The sequence below is a fragment of the Labrus bergylta genome, chromosome 18 (genome assembly GCF_963930695.1).
Source record: "Labrus bergylta chromosome 18, fLabBer1.1, whole genome shotgun sequence".
In the NCBI taxonomy this organism is placed as follows: Eukaryota; Metazoa; Chordata; class Actinopteri; order Labriformes; family Labridae; genus Labrus; species Labrus bergylta.
In genome coordinates this window covers 17,768,886-17,789,349 of record NC_089212.1, presented here as the reverse complement: position 1 = coordinate 17,789,349, position 20,464 = coordinate 17,768,886, and the positions used below count along the sequence as shown (strand labels likewise).

Genomic DNA, 20,464 nt, shown 5'->3' with positions numbered 1-20,464 from the left:
CGTCGTGCACCTAACTTTTGAAACATTTTAATGGTCTTCCCTCTTGAATGTTAAATACTTGCTTGTCTGAAAAATCAGCCTACAGTAGGCCTACACCTTTTGAATAATGGGGAAATGAACTGTCTCTATTGAATTTGGGATACTGTAGGTAACTGTCATCTACATGTAAATGTACCATAAAGAATGATTGAACAACACATTACCCCTAAATTAGGTTAAAACTGGTCATAAAACTGGTGTGTTCAGCAGATGGACAGTGGGTGGCACCAAATCCCATTTTAGTTGATCTCAAAATGTATTAATCATCAATCATTTAATTGAACAGCCAGTATTTTTTATTGGTAAGAAGTAACATTTCTAGAATACTAGTGCTGATTTTTACATACATGTGCCAGTTAAATAGGAACACCTGGCTTAGCGACAGGTCAGACTGTTTTTTTTTTGTTAACACCTACAAGATCAGGCTTACACCTCTGTGAATACAGCATTGAACAGACAAACATTGTACCGTATTTTACTTTAAGCTATGTGTAAATAAACAAGCGTGTATTACCATACAACCATTGAGTTTTTTGCTAGTTTGTACCTCTTCTTGATCGTCTAAGATATTTTTCTTCTCCAATTTTTTATGTTTTAAAAGAAACTTACATTTGCTTTAAAAAAATCGCAAGATGCTTTCAAAATACTTAAATACTTAAATAGTCTAAGAATCATCAAAGACTCCTTTATTAACCCATGTGGATAGAAGAATATTAGAACAGTTATCAGTATTTTCTTCCTTTGGGTTTTTTAAAGATCAGAAATAAAAAAAAAGGTTAATACATAAAAACAACTGTATGAGAGTAACAATTAAATTTGTACTTCTTTTTATTCATGTTGTGGTCAATTTATTTTTAATGACATGAGGCAGATAGCAGAGGAATAAGAGCACTTCTTGAAATTGGTGACATCAACTCTAAATGCTTTGCAGTATGTTTCTATGCTCCCCTGTTTTAAATGGTAACATGTTTTTTTTGTCCTAATTTTCAGAAATATTTGACCTCTGAGCTTCAAAATGTGTTCAATTCCTGGACTCCCTACACCAGGATCCGAAGTGCCTGTTCACATCACAAGGGTAAACCTTAACACCAATTGTGGTCTTGTGGAATTATGGGTCAACATGGGAGATGAGCGGAAGCATATTTATGCACAGATGAGAGAGGAGATTCAGATTCCTAAAAAGAAGTTTAACGGATCAGAAGGAAAACCAGCAGATCTGTGTCTTGTTTGCATCAGTGACACCTGGCACAGAGCTCGGATTGTATCAAGTAAGGGTGAAACTTACAATGTTTATCTGATTGACCAGGGACAGCCTCATATCACCACAAGTGAAGCTTTAGCATGGGGCCAGAGTGACAGTTTCCTCCTTCCACCTGAAATCGAAGCCTGCATACTTGCAAATGTCCTCTCCCTTGAGAATAGCTGGCCTGAGAAAGCCTCCAAGTTTTTGAAATCTCTACATGGAAAGACTTTTAAGGGACTGGTTCAACATGTTTTGATGGCAGACAGGATAATTCTCCTTGATATATCAATTGTTTCCAAATATATGTGTAAGTTTGGGGTAGCAAGGAAGGTACCAGCAGATGAGTTTAAATGCCTCGTACAAGAACGCCTTCATTTCCCAAAAGGAGTTGTTTCTGAAGTTCACCTCAAAACACATGAGCAGAATCTGAATGTTGGTTCCCAACTTAATAAAAGTCCCCAGTACTTTTACCCAGAACGGTTAACTGAAACTTATGAAACTGTTATTGTGACAGAGATAACGAATCCAGAAAGCATATTTTGCTGTCTCCAAACTCTTTCCAAGACATTAAAGACATTATCAGAAGAGATCAACCAGCACTATGAAGCAAGCTCAGATTTTGGAGAGGCACAACCACAGACCTGCGGGGATCCATGTGCTGCTAAAGGCAAAAATGGCAGATGGAATCGCTCGTTACTTAGGCAAAACCTGCCAAGTGATGGTACTGTAGAAGTCCTGCATGTGGATGAAGGAAAAACCAAACTTGTCCGAGTTGGAGACATCAAACCACTGCATGAAAAATTCCTGAGAATGCCTGTTTTCACATATCGCTGCTCCCTTGATGGTGTTAAAAATAACGGGGCAGGATGGACCAACGAGCAAACTGATCACCTGAAATCAATCCTCCTAAACAAGACTGTTTTGGCAAGGTTTAACTGCCATGATAAACCTCAGGATGTCTATCATGTCACTCTCTATGAATTTGATGAAGAATGCATAAACGATCGGTTTATAAAAAAGACAGGACTCTCTCCTCCCTTAAAGTCTAAAGGAGATTCGGATGCTTTGGATGAACCCATTGTGTCATCAATTGGTTTGTTTGTTCATTCCCTTGGAAACAAACAAGGTGTGGATTTCAGCAATGGTTTATTGGAGGAAGAAGCCAATAACATTGAAGTCAATGGGAGATCAGATGATGTGGATACCTCTTGCTCTGGTGATATTGATATCAAAGAGAACTCTGAACATTCAGACCCTGCAATGCTTAGCAATATGTATCTTCCAACAAGCGGTTTCCATTTTGTGATGCAAAATGGTGATGATGACATGTACACTGAAGGAAAAAGCATGAATGTAACAGTGTCTTGCATTGAAAGCCTACAAAAGTTCTGGTGTCAGAAAGTGGAAAATGGAAACTCTCTTCAACTCCTTATGCAAGACTTGCAAAACCACTATGCATCCAACCACCCTGAGCCACTTGTTGAATCCATCTGTGTCGCCCGTAATCCAGACAACAACAAGTGGTGCAGAGCAAGGATCATGACAAGTCACCATTCCCCCGTAGTAGATGTGAGGTTTATAGACTATGGTCACACTGTACTGGTTCCCCTCCGAGATGTGCGCCCCATTGATCCAGCTTTCCTGCGTCCGCAAGCACAAGCTTTTCAGTGTTGCTTATTGAATCAGAAAACCCCATCACATCCCACAGCCATCACTGGGATTGATGATGAATTGGCGGAATTTCAGAAGTTTGTGGATTTAGGTGCTTCGTCAAACACAGGGTTTAAATGTGTTGTCCAAGCTGTAACATCTGATGAAGAAGGTCTGCCCCTTAATGTGGTGGATTTTGAATCTTCATCTCACAGTGTATGCAAGCTTCTGACTCAGCAATGTGCACAGGCTGAATCTCAAGAGCCAATCTCTACACAAGTACAATCAGATGGATACAAGTACTCTGGACATAAAATTGAGGTTGGTGGAAGAGAAAAAGTGTTTGTAACATCTTCAGAGAATGTCAATCACTTCTACTGTCAACTGGACAGGAATTCTGATTTGTTTGACGAAGTGATTGGAAATGTTAAAAAACAAATTGGCAAGCCACAGTGCAAAGATCACCAACTTGGACTTGAAAGCATTTGCTTTGCTAGGTACACTGATAATCATTGGCACAGAGCTCAAGTGGTAGAAATGTCTCCCAAACTTAAAGTGCACTTTGTGGACTATGGCAATACCCTCGCAGTGAATGGATCTGATGTGTGTCACATTCCTATCGAAGCAAGTTTTGCCAGGTCAGCTCCTGTGCAGGCTGTTCCACTTGGACTGTATGATGTCCCTCCAGAAGTGCCACAGGAAGTCAACCAGTGGTTTGCAGATCATGCAGTAAGCCATAGTTTCACTGTTTCAGTAGTAGCGAAAGACGCAAAAGGGAAGCTAATTGTAGAGCTGTTTGATGGATCTGTGAATGTAAATATGAAAGTCAGAGAGATGGTTTTGAAGATGACACAACAAAAGATAGCAAAGGGTCCTGTTCAGCAAACTGAACAGCAACTCTCTAAACATTCAAAAGACAATGTGCCAAATAAGGACTGGTCAACAGAAGAGCTCATGAATCCATCAGAATTACAGAAAATGACGGAAGAAAATCAAGTTCACAGCAACAATGGGATGTTTGCTAGAGCCGAGCTACAGAAGAGTTCACAATCCATTACCAATGTCTCTGCAACACAAGTTGAACATAAAATGATTTTGGATGAAGGAACCGAACAAACGTTAGAAGTAATTAATGAAGCCAAAGAATCTGTGTTGGTGGAGGTTTTCATACAAGGTGGCCAAAGTGACTCAGAAATGGACAAACTTTCTCTCCCTTCTGATCCCAAGATAAACCTGAACATCTACAACTACAAGAGGCCAGACGTTTCTCTAAACAAGACGGAGGAGGTATATGCTTCCTGCATTGTTGGACCAAATTACTTTTGGTGTCAGAACACCAACACTGAAGATCTAAACATAGTGTCAAGGCTTGCACAGGACGCAGGGAACACACAAAATAATGTGATGTTCTCTGAGACTTTGGGGCCTGGTGGTCCATGCCTTGCTCTTTATTCCAGTGACAACCAGTGGTATCGAGCTCAAGTAATTCAGAGCACTGAGAGTTTACTGCATGTTCTGTTTATAGACTATGGAAATGAGGCTGAAGTTGACATTGACAATGTAAGACCTCTGCCTCAAAGTCTGCTGGAAAAGGCTCCTCAGGCCTTTTTGTGCTCTTTAAATGGATTTGATGAGTCAAAGGGATCCTGGGATGACAGAGTTTATGATGACTTCCATAATCTCTTGGTTGATAAGCTACTCAGAGTAACCGTGTTTAATGTGGAAGATCATTCAGAGATGCCGACCCCCCAATGTGCAGTGCAAATAGAGTGTGACAATTTGCTTTTAAATCAAGAAATGCAAAAATACTGGAAGACATCTGCCACAGAGCATATTGAGAAAGAAAACGCTCAGCTAGAAGACACAATCCAGGAAAGTCCAACAGAGTTCAACTCAACATGCCTCAATGTTTGCACAGGAAATGTAAAAACTATGTACAAAACGCCAAACATATCCAAAAACAAGAAAGAGGATGTATATGCATCTTGTATTGTGGAGCCCCAGTACTTCTGGTGTCAATACACCAATACAGAGGAGCTCGACAAAATATGGAAACTTGTCCAGGAAGCAGGACAGGCCCAGCAGGAAAATATGCTTCTAGAGACCCTTGTTCCTGGAAGTCCGTGCCTTGCTCTTTTTTCCAGTGATGACCAGTGGTATCGAGCTCAAGTTATTTCTAAAGTTGACAATGTATTTCATGTTGTGTTTATTGACTATGGAAATGAGGCAGATGTCAACTTACAGAATGTGAGACCACTACCTCGGAGTCTACTGGACCAGGCTCCTCAGGCTTTTTTGTGCTCTTTAAATGGATTTGATTTGTCCGAAGGTTCCTGGAATGACAATGTATATGAGGACTTCTACAATCTTCTGGTTGATAAACCACTCAAACTGAACGTTTTAAACATGGAAAACCATTCAGAGATTCTCACATGTCAGTATGCAGTGGAAATGGACTGTGAAGGAGTGTGTGTAAACGCTGCAATGCAAAAATACTGGAAAACAGTATCCAAAGATATTGTTTTAATAAAAAGTCCTCAGACTGACGATTTCCTCAAGAACAATTTATCTGAGTCTAACACAACACAGCCTAGTTTCTCCAAAGGAAATATGAATATCTGCATGTACAAGAAGCCAAATGTTGCCAAAACAGGGACAGAGATGATGTACGCCTCTTGTATTGCGGAACCCAGTTACTTCTGGTGTCAGTATACCAACACTCAGGAACTCGACAAAGTAGCTCAGCTTGCTCAGGAAGCAGGAAAAGAACAACAGGACCGTGTACTCTCTGAGACTCTTGATCCTGGCAGTCCATGCCTTGCTCTGTTTTCCAGTGATGATCAGTGGTATCGAGCTCAAGTGATTTCTATAGCTGACGATACATTTCATGTTCTGTTTATTGACTATGGAAATGAGTCTGACATTGCCATTAAAAATGTAATACCACTACCCCAGAGTCTACTGGATCAGGCTCCTCAAGCATTGTTGTGCTCTTTGAATGGATTTGATGAGTCCAAGGGCTCCTGGGAGGATGGTGTTTATGAAGACTTCTACAATCTGCTGGTTGATAAACCACTCAAATTGACAGTGCTCAGCATGGATTATAATTCAAAGATCGCTTTTCCTCAATATAAAGTTGACATTGAACGTGATGGAGTAGTTGTAAATACACTGATGGACAAATATTGGAAAGACCTGAACACAGACCACAGCTTGGCAGGTTTAGGCTCAGGTTAGTGACTTCACTTGGTTTTAATTTTCTTTGTTAGTGTTAATTTGGATTTATACAATTAAAATGTATTATTATTCATATTTTATTAATGTTATGTTATACCTCATGTTCAGTGAACCAGGATGAAGAGGAGTGTTAAGGATTAAAGTCATCAAAACGCTGACAATTGACAGGTAGGACCAAACTTGTTTCTCTCAACTACTTATTTCTCCACAAGGGCAATAAGGAATTTAAAACAAACATCTCATGGGGGCTCTCTCATGATATTTCCTTGTGCAGGAGTAACCCTAAATGTATATTGAAAAACTAATTGTGACATGTTCATGAAATTTAATCCAAATTTATTTTAAAGTAAATATTTTTAATAGGCCTATGTCATTTTAAATTTGTGTGCTTGTTTCAGCTCTGGACCCAGTTGGCGGAACATGAATGTCCATTGGGGGAAGCTCACCGAGCGTAGCAGTCTTGACTTTAGTCAAATATGTTTGGCTTGTTAGAGATTTTACCACTTCAACTTTTACATAATAAATACAATGAAGTGTCATGTGGTGAAATTGTATTAATAAAAATTAATTGACTTGCTTAGATGAGTTTTGTGTTTGCATGTTTTTAAATAGTACACATTTCAAGAGTTATTTGTGCTATGAACAGCTGCATTATTATTATTATTTTTTTACGAAGATCTGTGAATAATGATAGGATTTGATCAAGAAAAAAATATTGGTAGTTGATAATTGTATCTGTTAACTTTCATTACATTGAGCTTTTTTTTTGGGTAACAATAAAAACAGGATTCTTGAAATATATCCGTCGACATCCCTATGAAGGAAGTAACCTCGCTGCACTGATCAAAACTGTACGAGATATAAATGAGTATAGCCTACATAAAATACATTTTGCTCATTAAAAAAAAGGGTTGTTTTTATTCAAGTTGTATTTCCTCTTGAGCTGTCTTGGTATTTTCCAGAAATGGTATTTCAGTGAAACATTTAGCCAAATATGGTGGTTCCGTGGTAACATTTTGTTCAGTATGTGGTTCTATGAACAAAAACTAGGAAATAAAGTGTGAACATTTTGCTTTCAATTAAGGGTAACGTTTTGAACACGGTTATGAATCTGTTTTTAATCGGTTGTTGGCCTGTAGCCTACGACGTCAGTTACTTCTTATTTACTTTTTATTCGCTATATTTAGTCTATATGAATAATTTCTCATGATACTCAGTCCCCTTTTTGTGTCACTCACTCAAAGCCCGGTTTCATACCTTTTCTACAGCAGGTGGCAGCAGTATCGTTCACTGGTTCCTGTTAGCGCTTGGTTGGCTGGTTGGCTGGTTGGCTGGTTGGCTCCTCTTTTTGTTGATTAACTGTTGCTAGGAAACCACTGCCCCGAAATGACTGAGTTGCACCAGGCAGCAGCAGCGGGGGATTTCGATGAAGTTAAGGAGATTCTGAGGCAAAATAAATGCGATCCAAATCAGAGAGACATCGACTGGAGCTTTAAGACACCTCTTCACTGGGCAGCAGCCAAAGGTAGTGTAAGAGAAGTGGCTATTTTATATTCTTATTTGATGCACCTTAACACAGCTCTTACATTTGGCCTAGTTTCACAGTCGCTTTCTGTCTTGTTTTACACTATGAAAAAGTGTCCAACATGCTTTGAATACAGTCTCAAGTAGCCTATGTTCTTATATTTCCCCTTTGGGAACATGCTCCATGAATAAAAACAGGCTGCTTTTGTAGCAGTTCAACTTAAATGTCTCCACATTTAAAGCCACTGTTTGTCCTATTGACTTTTTAAATGCAAATTGCACATCAGCAACAGGAGGCCATGGTGCAGCTTCATGGTTTAAAGGGCTTATTGCTAATTTTCCTGTTTTCCGCCCTGTTGAAAAATGTGGCATTTTGAGGTATAAGCTTTTGTTTTTGCTGTAGTAGCCTGCATCATCAGAAAACACAAAATATTTAGCATTCAGTTGGCTAATCTGTTTATTAAAAAGACCTTTAAATCAATTTTAAAGTGTAGTTCTAGGATTTACAGTGATAAATTAAGGCTGTACTCCTCAACAATTTCCCCCTAAATATTAATACAATGTATTATTATTTTCTGTTGATCACTTTGCAAATTAAATGTCAAAACATTCTATAAAAAGTTTATCCACAAGTTCCCAAAAGCCTAGGCTGCATGTCATCTTCTAAATACTTTGTTGCCTCGACTAATTGTGCTTTTTCACATACATCTGTCATTGAAAATATGCTATTTTATGACAAGAAACTGTATTCTCGGACTCTAGTACACTTCTATTTACATGTAGGTAATCTAATATTGCTTAAAAAGGCCCTATTCGTTAACTTGCAGAATGTACTGTATTGTGTCCTCCAGTTTTAAGTTGTCCCTTATCTACTATGTTGTATGTGTCGGATCACTCTCTGATGCCTTTTTCACAGGACATACAGAAACGGTTAGGATCCTCATTGAGCATGGAGCAAGGCCTTGTCTGAGGACAGAGCATGGATGGATGGCTGCACACTTTGCTGCAGAGTCGGGCCGGCTGGCTGTACTGCGGCTGCTTCACTCGCTCCATGCTCCTGTAGACAAGGAGGACTTCTGCGGTGACAAACCAGTGCGCATAGCTGAAATATACGGACACAGAGACTGCGTTGGATTCCTTAAAAAGTTAGAAATGAAGCCCACTTTTTCAATTCAACACTGCTTCATGAAACTTTGTTAGAATACTTCTGTTATACTATATACAATGCTTTATCTTAGTGTTAAATTTCAATTAAACTTCTCTTAAAAGCAATGCTTTTTCCCAACACAATCTACTCTATATATATGTGAAATGCTGTTTTTGTGTTGCAGATCAGAAACCGAGTGTCAGGCCTACCGCAAGATGGCAGCCCAGAAGGGGATTTCAGTGGATGACACAGATGAGGAGTGGGCAGAGCCGGGCAAAGAAAATGAGGACAACAGGATCTCTCAAAGAAACACTCACATGTAGACTTTACTTCCGTTTACACAACAAAGCGTACATAATCTTTGAATCTTCTCAGTTGACTGTGTGTGAGTGACATTTCAGTGTATTAATTTAAAACATGTAATAAACAGTATTGGATTACCCACATACCAACATAACTTTTTAGTTTCATTTAAAAGAATACAGTTTGAAAATATTTCCTAACAGAATAAAAAATAGATCTACTGAAAAACATGATATTGAGCAGTTATCTAGCATCACAGGTAATAAGCCAAAGTAAGCAACAACAAAAAGTAGCATCTCAAAAGAGAAAACTGACAACAACTAGCTTGTGGTTTAATGTGTAAATGTATTTTTTGTTGTTGATTTGTGGACATGTATGGGATCCTTTTCACTTAGTCAAAGTTGAGTCAGTGATGCTTTCATTAGTCGATGCTGGAGCCTGCAACGCAGAGGAAAAGAATGTAAAGAAAAAATTAACCGTAATCGTCGATTTATTTCACATTGGAGTAAACTTACTTTGCTTTTTAGACGTCTCTGTAGTTCTCCCCGAATCTGCCAAAATTGGATAAGAAAAGTTTCAATGATCTCATGTTAATATTTGTAGTTTGTAACATTTCAGTCAAACAGAATCTAAGAATCGACCTTTTTACAAAGGCTAGATTGTGCGTTGGATAAAGTGAGCCCTCAGTATTTTGTGCAGAACACCAACAATGACATTTCCTATATATGCTATATTTGAAAACTGACCCTGATCCTTAAAGGTTTTCATTTTACAATGCCAGGATCCTTAAAGCTTTTTGCATTATGAAACGAGTGTTAACTTCTTTAAAGTGCTACGTCAACATGTTGGCAAATGTCACTTTCTTTCTGAACTTTAAATGGATTTATACCACTCTTGTTTTTGATACAAATGAGGCTGAAGCGAGCGCACAAACCAGCTTTGGTTAGCTTAGCTTTTCTTAGAATAAAATGGATTTAAAAAAAGGAAAAGGCTTTAGGATATCAGTACGCTAGGATGCAACAGAGCTTAATGTTCAATAACTAGTGATCAGTGATGCTTTGCGTGCTCAGAGGAAGACACTAAATGTATGTGATTGCTGTGAATGTGAATCTTTTACTGGGTAAAATTTCAATCAGTCAATTTGGATCACTTTTTTGCATCAATATACACTTATCACAGATTTCAGTGTAGACTTTAGATCTGTCCGGCCTGTGGCTCCTTTCCTACATGGCATTCCCCTCTCTCTCTCCTTGGTTTTCTACTCTATTCACTGTCCTATCCAATAAAGGCAAAAAGCAAAAAAAAGAAAATCCTTTACCATTGGGTCTCCCAGGAATGTAGTCAGTAAAATGAACAAACCCTGCAGATGAAATGGTAGAGGTTAATGAGCTATATCTTTACTTAATCAGAAGTTGTTTTTTTTTACAAGGATCGGATCAAACATACCTGGAACGCGTTCATCAGGGTGAAGGCATAATTAGCAACGTAAGCTATGGTTCCGTATGTAAGGTCTAGAATCATTACAGCAAAGCCGAAGACCCAAGTCACACCGAAGATTGGAGTCAGAAGAATAACCGTCCTCATGACGGTTATGACACCCTTTTTTTCTTTTTCATTAAATGATTTTGTGTGTGTAGAGCGATCCAGGAGCTTCAAAATGACCACCAGCATGGCGACTATGTTGAAGAAAGCGATGATGCCAATCGGTATGATAAATGTATAAATAGACCCTTTAAAAAGTGAAGTGTAAACCAGCCAACAAGTGTCTTTTGAGTAGTAATGGCCTTCAGCCCCTGCTTTGTTAGCAAGAAATGTAATGGAAACAATCAGCAAAGGACACACATAGCCCACGGTGAACGCCAAATTCATGGATTTTTTCTTGCTCACATTATGGAAGAGGTACAGTGCTTGGTGAAGAAGCGCGCTGCTCAGCCACAGCATCCAAAAGAACATGGCCAGGTAGCAGAAATGCTTCAGCACTACGAGGATCTTGCACCAGTTTGGTGAAATATTATCTGGCTCAGAAGAAGCTAAGAAACAACAATCTGCAACTAACAAACACAGGCAAATGTTGACATGTGCAGTGTGGCGTAAATGTAAAGAATCCGTCTTGACCACAGCGCTCCAGACAACTATTTCTATCACAAGGCTGAGAACGAGTGATATAACTGACACCGATAGTCCAACATACGTTGTTTCTGTTATCCAATGGACTTTTAAGGGATACTTTCCCATCAGTATGGCAAATGATGACAAATGCTCGCAGACGCAGACACCCTCAGAGCCTCTCTCCCACTTCCATTCACATTTATGTTTTGACCAGCTCCTGGTGTTGTTGTCCCACGATGTACAAATTATTTCGACGTTGCGAGGCCTCGGCTCAAGCAATTGGAAGTTGATCCGGACCTCGACTGAATCTGATATGTCCCTCTCAGTAGTTGTTGACACAACAATGCTGTTAGGTTCAAAATTTGCAACGTTATTGGGCAAATACGTCCCCAATTCTTTAAACCCGGCTGTTTTTACGCTGCCAGGGTTCTTTCCCTTGAGACTGACGGTGTTATTAAACACTGTATTGGTACAATGGGATTCCTGTGAGCTATTGCATGCTTCTAGCGCTACATTTCTTTTCATGTATCTCTTTGTTATGTTTGAGGTGTGAATAATTTGCTCGACAGAACTCAGATATCTTTCAGCCAGTGAAGTACTGTCTTCTTCTGTTTTCCAGGTTTCGTTTAGAGACTTGTCCAGTAAATTGCTGGATGACCCCAAAAAGTCCTGTAAAGAAAAGAGCTGGTATTATTTGTAGTCCATTCTACAGCATTACAACATGTTTCTAAGTAGTTAATTGGTCTGGGTTGATTTGACAGTTGTAGACTGTGGTAAAGCAAGTGCGATTTAATTCTACATGTAACCGTTGTTGGTACCACAATGCCTTGCAGCACAAAAGCAACTGGTGAAACTGCATTCATGTTGTTTTAAAGGAAAAGGATGTCAGTAATCTTCAATTTTCTATCAAGCCAAAAGCAACCGGCATCTCATTCAATGCTGGGTGAGATGACTAATCCATCATTTTGTCTGTGGGTTCTGCCACAGTGTGATTCGCCAAGGGAGAGCCTGTATTTAGAAACCATTGGTTTCAATTAGGTTTAACATAAAGCTTTTACAAGTAAACAAGAGGTTTTTAATTGGTTAAAACAGCTCAGGACTTTTGTACAAATATACATAGGCTACAGTCCTGAATTCTTCAGCCACAGGTTCGACTCCTGGCCTTAGTCCCTTTGATAATGCAGTTATGTCTATCCCACTGTCTTCTCCCCAAATCTCCTGTTTGTCTTCAGTGGCCCTATTAAAAAAAGGCTCAAATATTAATCTTTATTTTACGCAAGATGCCTCCTTTCCCTTGAGTCTTTACTGAAATGAGATCCAGACCAGAACTGCTTACTTTGAAAACAACTATCACATTTCAATTTCAGGAAAATGACCATAAGAGAATGAAAATGTGGTGCTATTTAATAGGGTAAATCCATTGAATGAAACTTTTCTGTAATGCACCTTTCACATCCATACAGATTATTTCTCATCATCAACATTCATTGAGATCATCAGAGACCTTATTGGACTTACATCCACCATTTCACCGTCCTGTACGGAGAGTGAGTCAAGCTTTGGGCTCAAAGTGACAAGGACTTGAACGGCTGCATTTAAATTTGCAAATGTGTCGATCTTCTTCACATCGGTAGAGACATTCTGGAGGATGGAGAAAACGCGTCCAGCATTTTTATCGACTGAGCCGAGTCCAATGTCAACAATCTGTAACAACAGTAAGGACTTAAGGGTTAATTGTGGTAAAATGTAAATCCTAAGAAATGACTCAGGATATCAAAACAGATGATACTAATTGAGACGTAAGAAGATGATGTTTTAGAAAAGTAAGAAAAATGTTTCTGCTTTAAGTTAGTTATTTCAAGCTGGTTTGAGTAAAGTTGTTTCTCTTTATGAGTCACTCTTATATTAAATGGTTTTGGTGCTTAATGTTGTATCCTTCAGTTAGAAAAGTGAGGCTCACATTTGCTTGTTGCAGCACATTATTCAGTTCATGATTCACACAGTCTGAAACCTCTCGTCCCCAGTCCGCTGCCGCCTCCCTGCGTAGATGAATCAATGAGTCAATCATTACAAAATATATTGCCCATATGATAATCACTCACTAACTGATCTCTTAAGCAAGAAAGCCTTAAAGTCATCAGTTTGTACTTGCAGGTTTCTTCTATGAACGGGACTAGATTTATTTGAATATGAATGGTTTTGACAAAACATATTTAAAATATTTGCAAGAAAATGTGTATATTAATCAGATTTAGTCTTACATAGAATTATTCATGCATTTCCTTTGTCTTATTCCAGCTCCGTCCTTGCAGTTTAACTTTGCAGTAAATTCAGCTTTCGTTTTTTTCCAATCACCATCAACGTCACAGAATCGGTCGCCTTCTATTTTGAAGATGAACAAAAAAAATGGATTCATCATCTTTTTCAAAATTGTTATCTTCAAACATATCTCGCATAGATCTGACTTCAGTAGAACAATGTGATCTTAAACTGAAATTCTGTTTGAGAATAAAATATTTAATTTCTCATCAAAATATTGTCCCTGTCCCAAATCTATTCACCTTGAAAATAAATATTTGAAAAATAAAATGAAAAAAATAAAACTGAAGTTCATTTAGAGTTTTTTTGATATGAGTTAAGGAGTACTAAAACATTTCACATTATGTTCTTTTACTCTATTACTATTTTTATGATCAAACTGAATATCTGCTGTTGCTATGACTATTCTCTCGGGTTCCTGATATGCAAACTTAACAGCATTGCCTTATCTCTGTAAAGATTTAGCCTACAAATTACTTCAGTATTCTGCACATGAATATAAACACTGCATGCTTGAATATAATACACTAGGATATAAAATAAGGCTGCACGATATTGGAAAAACATGACATTGCAATAGCTTTTCTTTCTATGAAAAATGCAGAAAATCTAACCAGATAAATGCAGTGTGTTTTTTTATGTACATATTAGCCCTCAGTGATAATAGACAATGATTAAAATCAAGAGTGGGAAATAAAAATGTAAGAGTGCACGTTAGCTAAACTTCAGATTTGATGTCCGTCTGCTGTTCTTCATGTCATAACACATGTTTGTGACATGTCCCTCCTGAAGCCATAAAGAAGTTTTTTTAACCACCAAATTGGTAATGATTAATCTGAAAGTAACTGATAGCTAGCTTTGGCTTCATCTGAAGCATGGCTATTAAACCTGGGCCTCCATCCAACAGGTACTATGCATATATTTGATCTGTTTTTAACTTTTATTTTTATTTTTTATAAGTATATTCCCGTCCCCTGTTTTCTGGAGCTGCTGTAATGCACAAATTTCCCCCACGGGGGATCAATAAAGTTTATCTTTATCTTTATCTTTATCTTTATATTGAGTGAAGAATTGTGTCTTCGTTGAATATTAGGCTACATGTATGTTTTTTGAGTTTATTGCAAATGCTTATTTTGCAATTATGATGACATTGTGATTTCTTGTGCAGCCCTGGTATAAAACATAAATATAATGTATAATATATATCAATATACTGTATTAACTTCCTTTCAAAATACAAGCAGCCAAATATATAATTCTTCTTCTGTGACATTATTACAAAAAAATCACACAAACATACCAAATATGATCTCGATATCAATTGAAGCACTTGTGGTTTGGTTACACCTGTTCTTAAAAGAACACGTGAGCTCAGGTGGCTTAGGTGCCTTGCAGTGAACAACAGTGTCAAATGAAGAAACACTTGAAACATTGGCTTCCACAGTATGACCTGCATGGAAAATAAATGTCTGTTATATAGTTTTATTGCAAGGATTCAAGAAAGTAAAGGAAGAAGTAGGTGACAAGAAAAATGTACTTACGTTCAATTCCGCTGCTCCATGTCACAGAATATTTTTCGTTGCTCTTCTCTATCTCACATTTGACTTTCACAGACAGATCCTCAAATTCCCTGCAATCTGGAAAACCTTCATCGAAGCTGATGTCAATGTTTGGTTTAGAGCACACGTCCATTACACCGCTGGCCATGTGACGAATAGTGTAAGCATCGCTGTTCTGACGGTAGATACATGTGTACTCTCCTTAGGAAAGAAATAATATGGATGAACTTTAATGGGATTAGGGTATTTTACAAATCGCACTGGTTGTGTGTTTTGAATTTTTTTTTAGACATTCCCAGGGAAAAAATCCAATTAAATTATTTTAAAGGCTCAGTCAATCATGGTGGGACTACTTTTACAGACTTCGTAGTATTTTTTTGTAATGAAGTCAAAATCATAGTACTGCAATAATTCAACATTGCTCTAATGTAACATTATCAACCAATGAGGCTGCAGAATTATAAATGTATTGTCATATTGCAAAGAAATTGCAAGCAACAACAAGTTTATTTGTATAGCATGTCTAAAAAAGCCTCAGCTGACCAAAGTGCTTTACAGGCAAGGCATAAAAGAACAGATAAATAAATATTCAAATTATAGAGAGGTCGGAGTTGGAGACAGATGTGTTATGTAAGAAGTTGCAAATGCAGCCTTGAACTGCTGGATTCAGACTGACAAGAGAGGCAGGCCAAGGAGGTCTGGTAAATTATCTTCTTTTGAAGTCAACTCTATAGACGGCATGAACACTGAACATAGCTCTGGTTACGTCACCTGTTGGTTTATTAACGGAAGTTTTAAAGTCTTGAGTTTGGCTTTTTGGTGTTGCTTATTTATTTAAAACCTGAGGTTATATACACTGTATGTGAGGAGTTAGCAAACTCCAGCTTAACAAAGCTATGCAGGCTAGGTCCATGGTAATTAATGGAATGGTACATTTTCAAGAGTACTACAATGTTTTTAACAGAATGAGATTCTCTTTGTGGTGGATGTTAATCGGGTTCATACAGACTATAGAGCTTAGAGAGTACAATAGTCTTCTCTGCGGAGAAAAGCTGACAATACTCCAGACAGGCGGCACTGGCTGCCAAAATGTAATCAATGTACAAGAAACACTGAACGACATTACAAGCCAGAGACAGTGAGCGCACACCGGGTCTATTTAGTGTGAAGATATCGAAAATATGGTACCTCATTTTAACACACTGAAAAGAGCTGTAACTCAGCCTTTGTGGGCGGTCTGATAGAACAATTAACCGCATTATAAGCCCTTTCACTTGTGCAATATTCGCATGAACAAATCTAAACCACAAACACCGCAGAGAGGTAAAGACCTGTGGTTAAATCCGTTAAGGTGACACACTACAGACAGCTACAAGCTCCCACCTGTATATACATATATATATATATTATGGCAAGCCGTTCAGGAAATTAATATATTGAATGAAACTTTGAATATATTGAATGGAAGTCCGTAGTGTTATTTCAGCTTCCATCTCAGTAAGAGACTAAATAAATCCCTGAAGATGGATGCACAAAGTGCGCTCAGCAATGTTTTGTTGAGCATTACTACTCATAAGCAGTAAAAGTGTTCCAATAATTTAACTATGATCTTCAAGGTGAAGCTTTCTACATTCCAAATTATTCATATGATTTTGAGTACGACCAGCAACTTTTCAAAAAAAGTTTTGATGTTCAAGAAAGTATTGGTACATTTCAGCTGATATCATTTTGCAAAACCAGCATATTCAGCGGGGTGTCTTTTGGATGACAACAATGAAACTGGTGGATTTGGATAATTGAAATCAGCTTCAATTCCATATATTCAGACTTCGTTCAATATATTCCAAGTTTCATTCCATATATTCAAAGTTTCATACCAAAACCTGTTTTCTGGAAACATGTTTAATTCTGTGGTGAAGCTGGAAACCATGGCGCCAAACCTTGTTTTTTTTTTCATGTTTAAACAAGTAATCCTGCAATCAGGGAATTTTTCTATTACACCTGCAACATTCTTTTAAAATCAATCTATCATTGATCAACTCACTTTTGGATCCAGCCTGTAGTGGCCACATGAGAAACTGCGATATCTGGCCCTTCTACATTGGCTTGATTTTTTTGCTGCTGCATTCACACCCCCTATTTTCTCACAATCAGGTGTTTAGTCTTGCCTTGATCACATTTCTTGTTAAACTTAAATAATTAGGAAATAAAGCAATCAGATCAATGAAGTGGTCTAAAAAGGTGCATCATTTCCTTCCATGTAGTTAAATAGTGAAGAAGTACTGAACACTGAACTCAAAATTGTACACATGTACAGCACTTAGTAAGGGTACAGCTATACATAAAATGGGAATAAAATGGTGGAAAAAACAGTACCTGCCCAGAGTTCTGATGTGTGAATGACAGTGATGTTGCTCTCCAGAGTATTTGTTGTTATTCTTGACTGTGTGCCATTAGTTATGTTAATTTCTTGACTCTTTCTTTTCAGCACCCACATTGCTTGAGCATTCAGGTCCTCCTGGACGGAACACTTGATTTCTTGCGTGCTGTTGTAATGCACAGGGTTAGAAGGCATGCTTAATTTGACAACACCTGTGAAAAATAAAAGTGACATGTTAGAGAAACTAAAGATGAGCTGCATCCAGAATGTACAATCCAGTGTGACCCAGCTTCCATTAGATACAGTTACCTTTGGTTTCCATATAAAATGATGAGTCGAGTTGCTTGTTCAGGAGTGCTAAGCTGTTAATCAGATCTTGCGAATTGATATAGAAAGCAAGGGTGACACTGAATATTGCGATGACGCTCCCAAACCTTCGGGGAAAAGACAAAACATATTTCAGTCACATTTTAAAAACAGAAAGACAACAAAATATTGTGTTTGTCAGACAAAGCAAGTACCTGTATTCGCTGATTTCTAATCTGTCATATCCCCTCAAAGTGCTGTAAACTGTTTTCAACTGAAAGGCAACAACTTTTTACATGTTAATATTTAATAATTCAGTGTATAAGTGCAATGGATCTCAACTGGTCTAGTCTCAGGACCCACCACCAACATCTTCATGAAAAATCTCTCCCCCCCCCCCCCAAGTTTCTGACTCTATCCACTGTCCTATCTCTAAATTAAGGCTTAAAAAGACCAAAAATTAACCCTTAGAAAAAAGTGGGCAATTTGGACCTCAGATGGGAAAAAATCACGTTACAGTTCAAAGAAACAGAACAAAACAAACATGTTAAACAAGTGCTTCATGGGGGCACGTTTTCCTAGCGAAGTTTGTGCGCCACTTGTACAGAGGCTACTGTCCTCAAAGCTAATCCCACCTGTGGCTCCTTTGTTGCATGTCATTACCCACTCTCTCCAATTCCTGGCTCTATCCACTGTCCTGTCCCCTAATAAAGCCATAACCCCCCCCCCACAAAAAAAATCATTCCAGGCACACATTCACGACCCAGTGAAAATGGGACCAGGACCCACTTTTGGTTCCCGACCCACCTCTTGAGAACCAGTATATGAGTGTTGTTTTGTTCATGTTTTTAATATTACCTCCTTTGTCAGATTGGCATTACACATCTGAAATTCTTTAGACTTTTTTTCTTTCAGACAATCCGAATAGTTTTGTGTTTTCAAAGATATCTTTCCGCTGAGCGTAACTGAGGAGAAAATGTTTTTTTTTTTAAGCATGCATGTTAAATACATTATATTGTACATTACACGTGAAAACAAATCAAAATTCAATAAATACCTGTGGTGTCTGAAATACACATGTGGTTGGCCTTATTGTAAGCATCTTTGGAGAACTGGCATTTCTCTTCACAACATTGTGGGCGAGATCTACAGACTTCATCGCTCCATCCGTGGCCCGAATCACAGGTACACAAAAAATCGCTGTCCGAGGAATTCTGACAGGCTGTTTGGAACAAAGATTAAAATTTTACCCTGGAAAACTTTTTTTTACATTAATATATAGAATATGTATAAAAGAGTTTACTTGTTGTTATCTGAAGTTCGTCAACTTTCACATCTTGACTTTGGCTCACAAAGGTTTTCAGTGTATTTGTGATGTTCGGGATTGCACTCCACTCTATTTTTATTTTCACATAATACATTTGTGTTGAGCGGTCTACACACAAATGAAAAAATACACACAAAGTTACATTCAATGCATTGTACAAAGTCACATAAACATTATCTGTGTTAAACTCAGAATACTGATAACTTTACCTTGGCCAGTAGTCTGTAAAATACAGAGAAAATAATTTATCTTAAAATTGATTCATGTTTAGATTGGATTTAAGTTTGAAGGTTTTTGTGAAATCTTTGCATTACCTGACAGAGGTTTAGTCCCAGGATGTAAAGCAAAATAAAAGTCCACATCCTGATCCTGCGAATAATCAGCCACATAAGAAGTCACTTTTATTGGCCTTATTGTAAGCATCTTTGAGCATTCCTCATAGTCTTTAAAATGTGTTATAAAGAACGTTTAATGAATGATAAGAAGAGAAGATTCTAATAAAACACTGTAAAAAGAACAAATGTCATATTTATACCCATAGAAACAGTTGTAATCCCTGTACAAATAAAGTCCATTAAATGTACTCGGTCGTTAAATCTGTTTACAGTCACATTAAAGTAAACATTGAATAATTCACGTTTTATAGTGTTGCTACGAGACCATCATTCTTGCCTGATTTTTCTTATGCTCAAAATGTTATAGAACAGTATAACCCTCATTACAGTTTCATAAGAGGAAAGACTTTTGTTTATGAACATCAAATGCAAAATCATCCTCATTTAGTCAGGGAACTAGATCAAATATTTGACCAATCTGATCAGATCACATTTACCTGTAAAAGTGTGCCTGGCTGTTTTTCCACCAAGGAGTGGATTTTACATAAAACAGGGAGAGGTGAACATTTTTTAATTAATTTTTCACCAATAAGGTCCTGGGTACCCCAACTATGAGCAGTACTTGTGGATTTTCCTACAGGAGTTGAGTCGATTTGTTATAAGACACCTTTATGAACACATTGGTGAAGGTATTTCTTGTAAAGGAATTTATTTCCAGAATTTTCAATATTCCCTCACTGTTATTTTTAGTTATTTTTTAAATTTTCACCAGTTTATTGAGCCACAAAGTGTGTTTGTCCTGTTAACGGATATTCTGATCCTATCGCATCTATCGGCCCTTTAAATAAAAGTGAATTCTAGTAAATATGATTGATCTACTGTAAATATCAGAGATCAACAACAAAAAGGGAAAATAGCCTTCAAAATCTTCTATAGGCCTACTGTTTAAAACAGCCTCACTATTTTTTTAACAAAAGCATTCATTT

General features: G+C 37.7%; 2 protein-coding genes across 5 annotated transcripts in view; one reads left to right on the top strand and one right to left on the bottom strand.

The window, feature by feature from the left end:
* Positions 1-1,150: 1,150 nt before the first annotated feature.
* On the top strand, positions 1,151-9,297 carry LOC109977742 (ankyrin repeat domain-containing protein 66-like). Of its 2 annotated transcripts, XM_020627427.3 has the most exons (4): positions 6,187-6,337; positions 6,568-7,694; positions 8,610-8,838; positions 9,025-9,297. In XM_020627427.3, exons 2-4 carry the CDS (start codon positions 7,556-7,558, stop codon positions 9,161-9,163), a joined length of 507 nt encoding a protein of 168 aa, XP_020483083.1. In that variant the 5' UTR covers positions 6,187-6,337; positions 6,568-7,555; the 3' UTR covers positions 9,164-9,297. The 2 variants fall into 2 exon arrangements, with proteins under 2 accessions (XP_065822123.1, XP_020483083.1); XM_065966051.1 differs by lacking the exons at positions 8,610-8,838; positions 9,025-9,297 and adding an exon at positions 1,151-6,164 and having other exon boundaries at positions 6,278-6,337; positions 6,568-6,749.
* The window catches only part of LOC109977714 (adhesion G-protein coupled receptor F3), a 24,651-nt gene continuing 13,324 nt past the window's right edge, over positions 9,138-20,464 (bottom strand). For all 3 annotated transcript variants that reach the window (XM_020627416.3, XM_065966052.1, XM_020627421.2), the window contains 17 exons: positions 19,458-19,512; positions 19,353-19,365; positions 19,120-19,251; positions 18,874-19,038; positions 18,675-18,781; positions 18,032-18,090; positions 17,820-17,944; positions 17,507-17,722; positions 15,113-15,331; positions 14,872-15,021; positions 13,514-13,634; positions 13,213-13,291; positions 12,771-12,956; positions 10,590-11,921; positions 10,462-10,503; positions 9,659-9,694; positions 9,138-9,581 (listed from right to left, as the gene is read on the bottom strand). In XM_020627416.3, the coding sequence (XP_020483072.2) occupies positions 9,531-9,581; positions 9,659-9,694; positions 10,462-10,503; positions 10,590-11,921; positions 12,771-12,956; positions 13,213-13,291; positions 13,514-13,634; positions 14,872-15,021; positions 15,113-15,331; positions 17,507-17,722; positions 17,820-17,944; positions 18,032-18,090; positions 18,675-18,781; positions 18,874-19,038; positions 19,120-19,251; positions 19,353-19,365; positions 19,458-19,512 (3,088 nt within the window). In that variant the 3' untranslated portion in view covers positions 9,138-9,530. The remainder of the gene's footprint in view (positions 9,582-9,658; positions 9,695-10,461; positions 10,504-10,589; positions 11,922-12,770; positions 12,957-13,212; positions 13,292-13,513; positions 13,635-14,871; positions 15,022-15,112; positions 15,332-17,506; positions 17,723-17,819; positions 17,945-18,031; positions 18,091-18,674; positions 18,782-18,873; positions 19,039-19,119; positions 19,252-19,352; positions 19,366-19,457; positions 19,513-20,464) is intronic.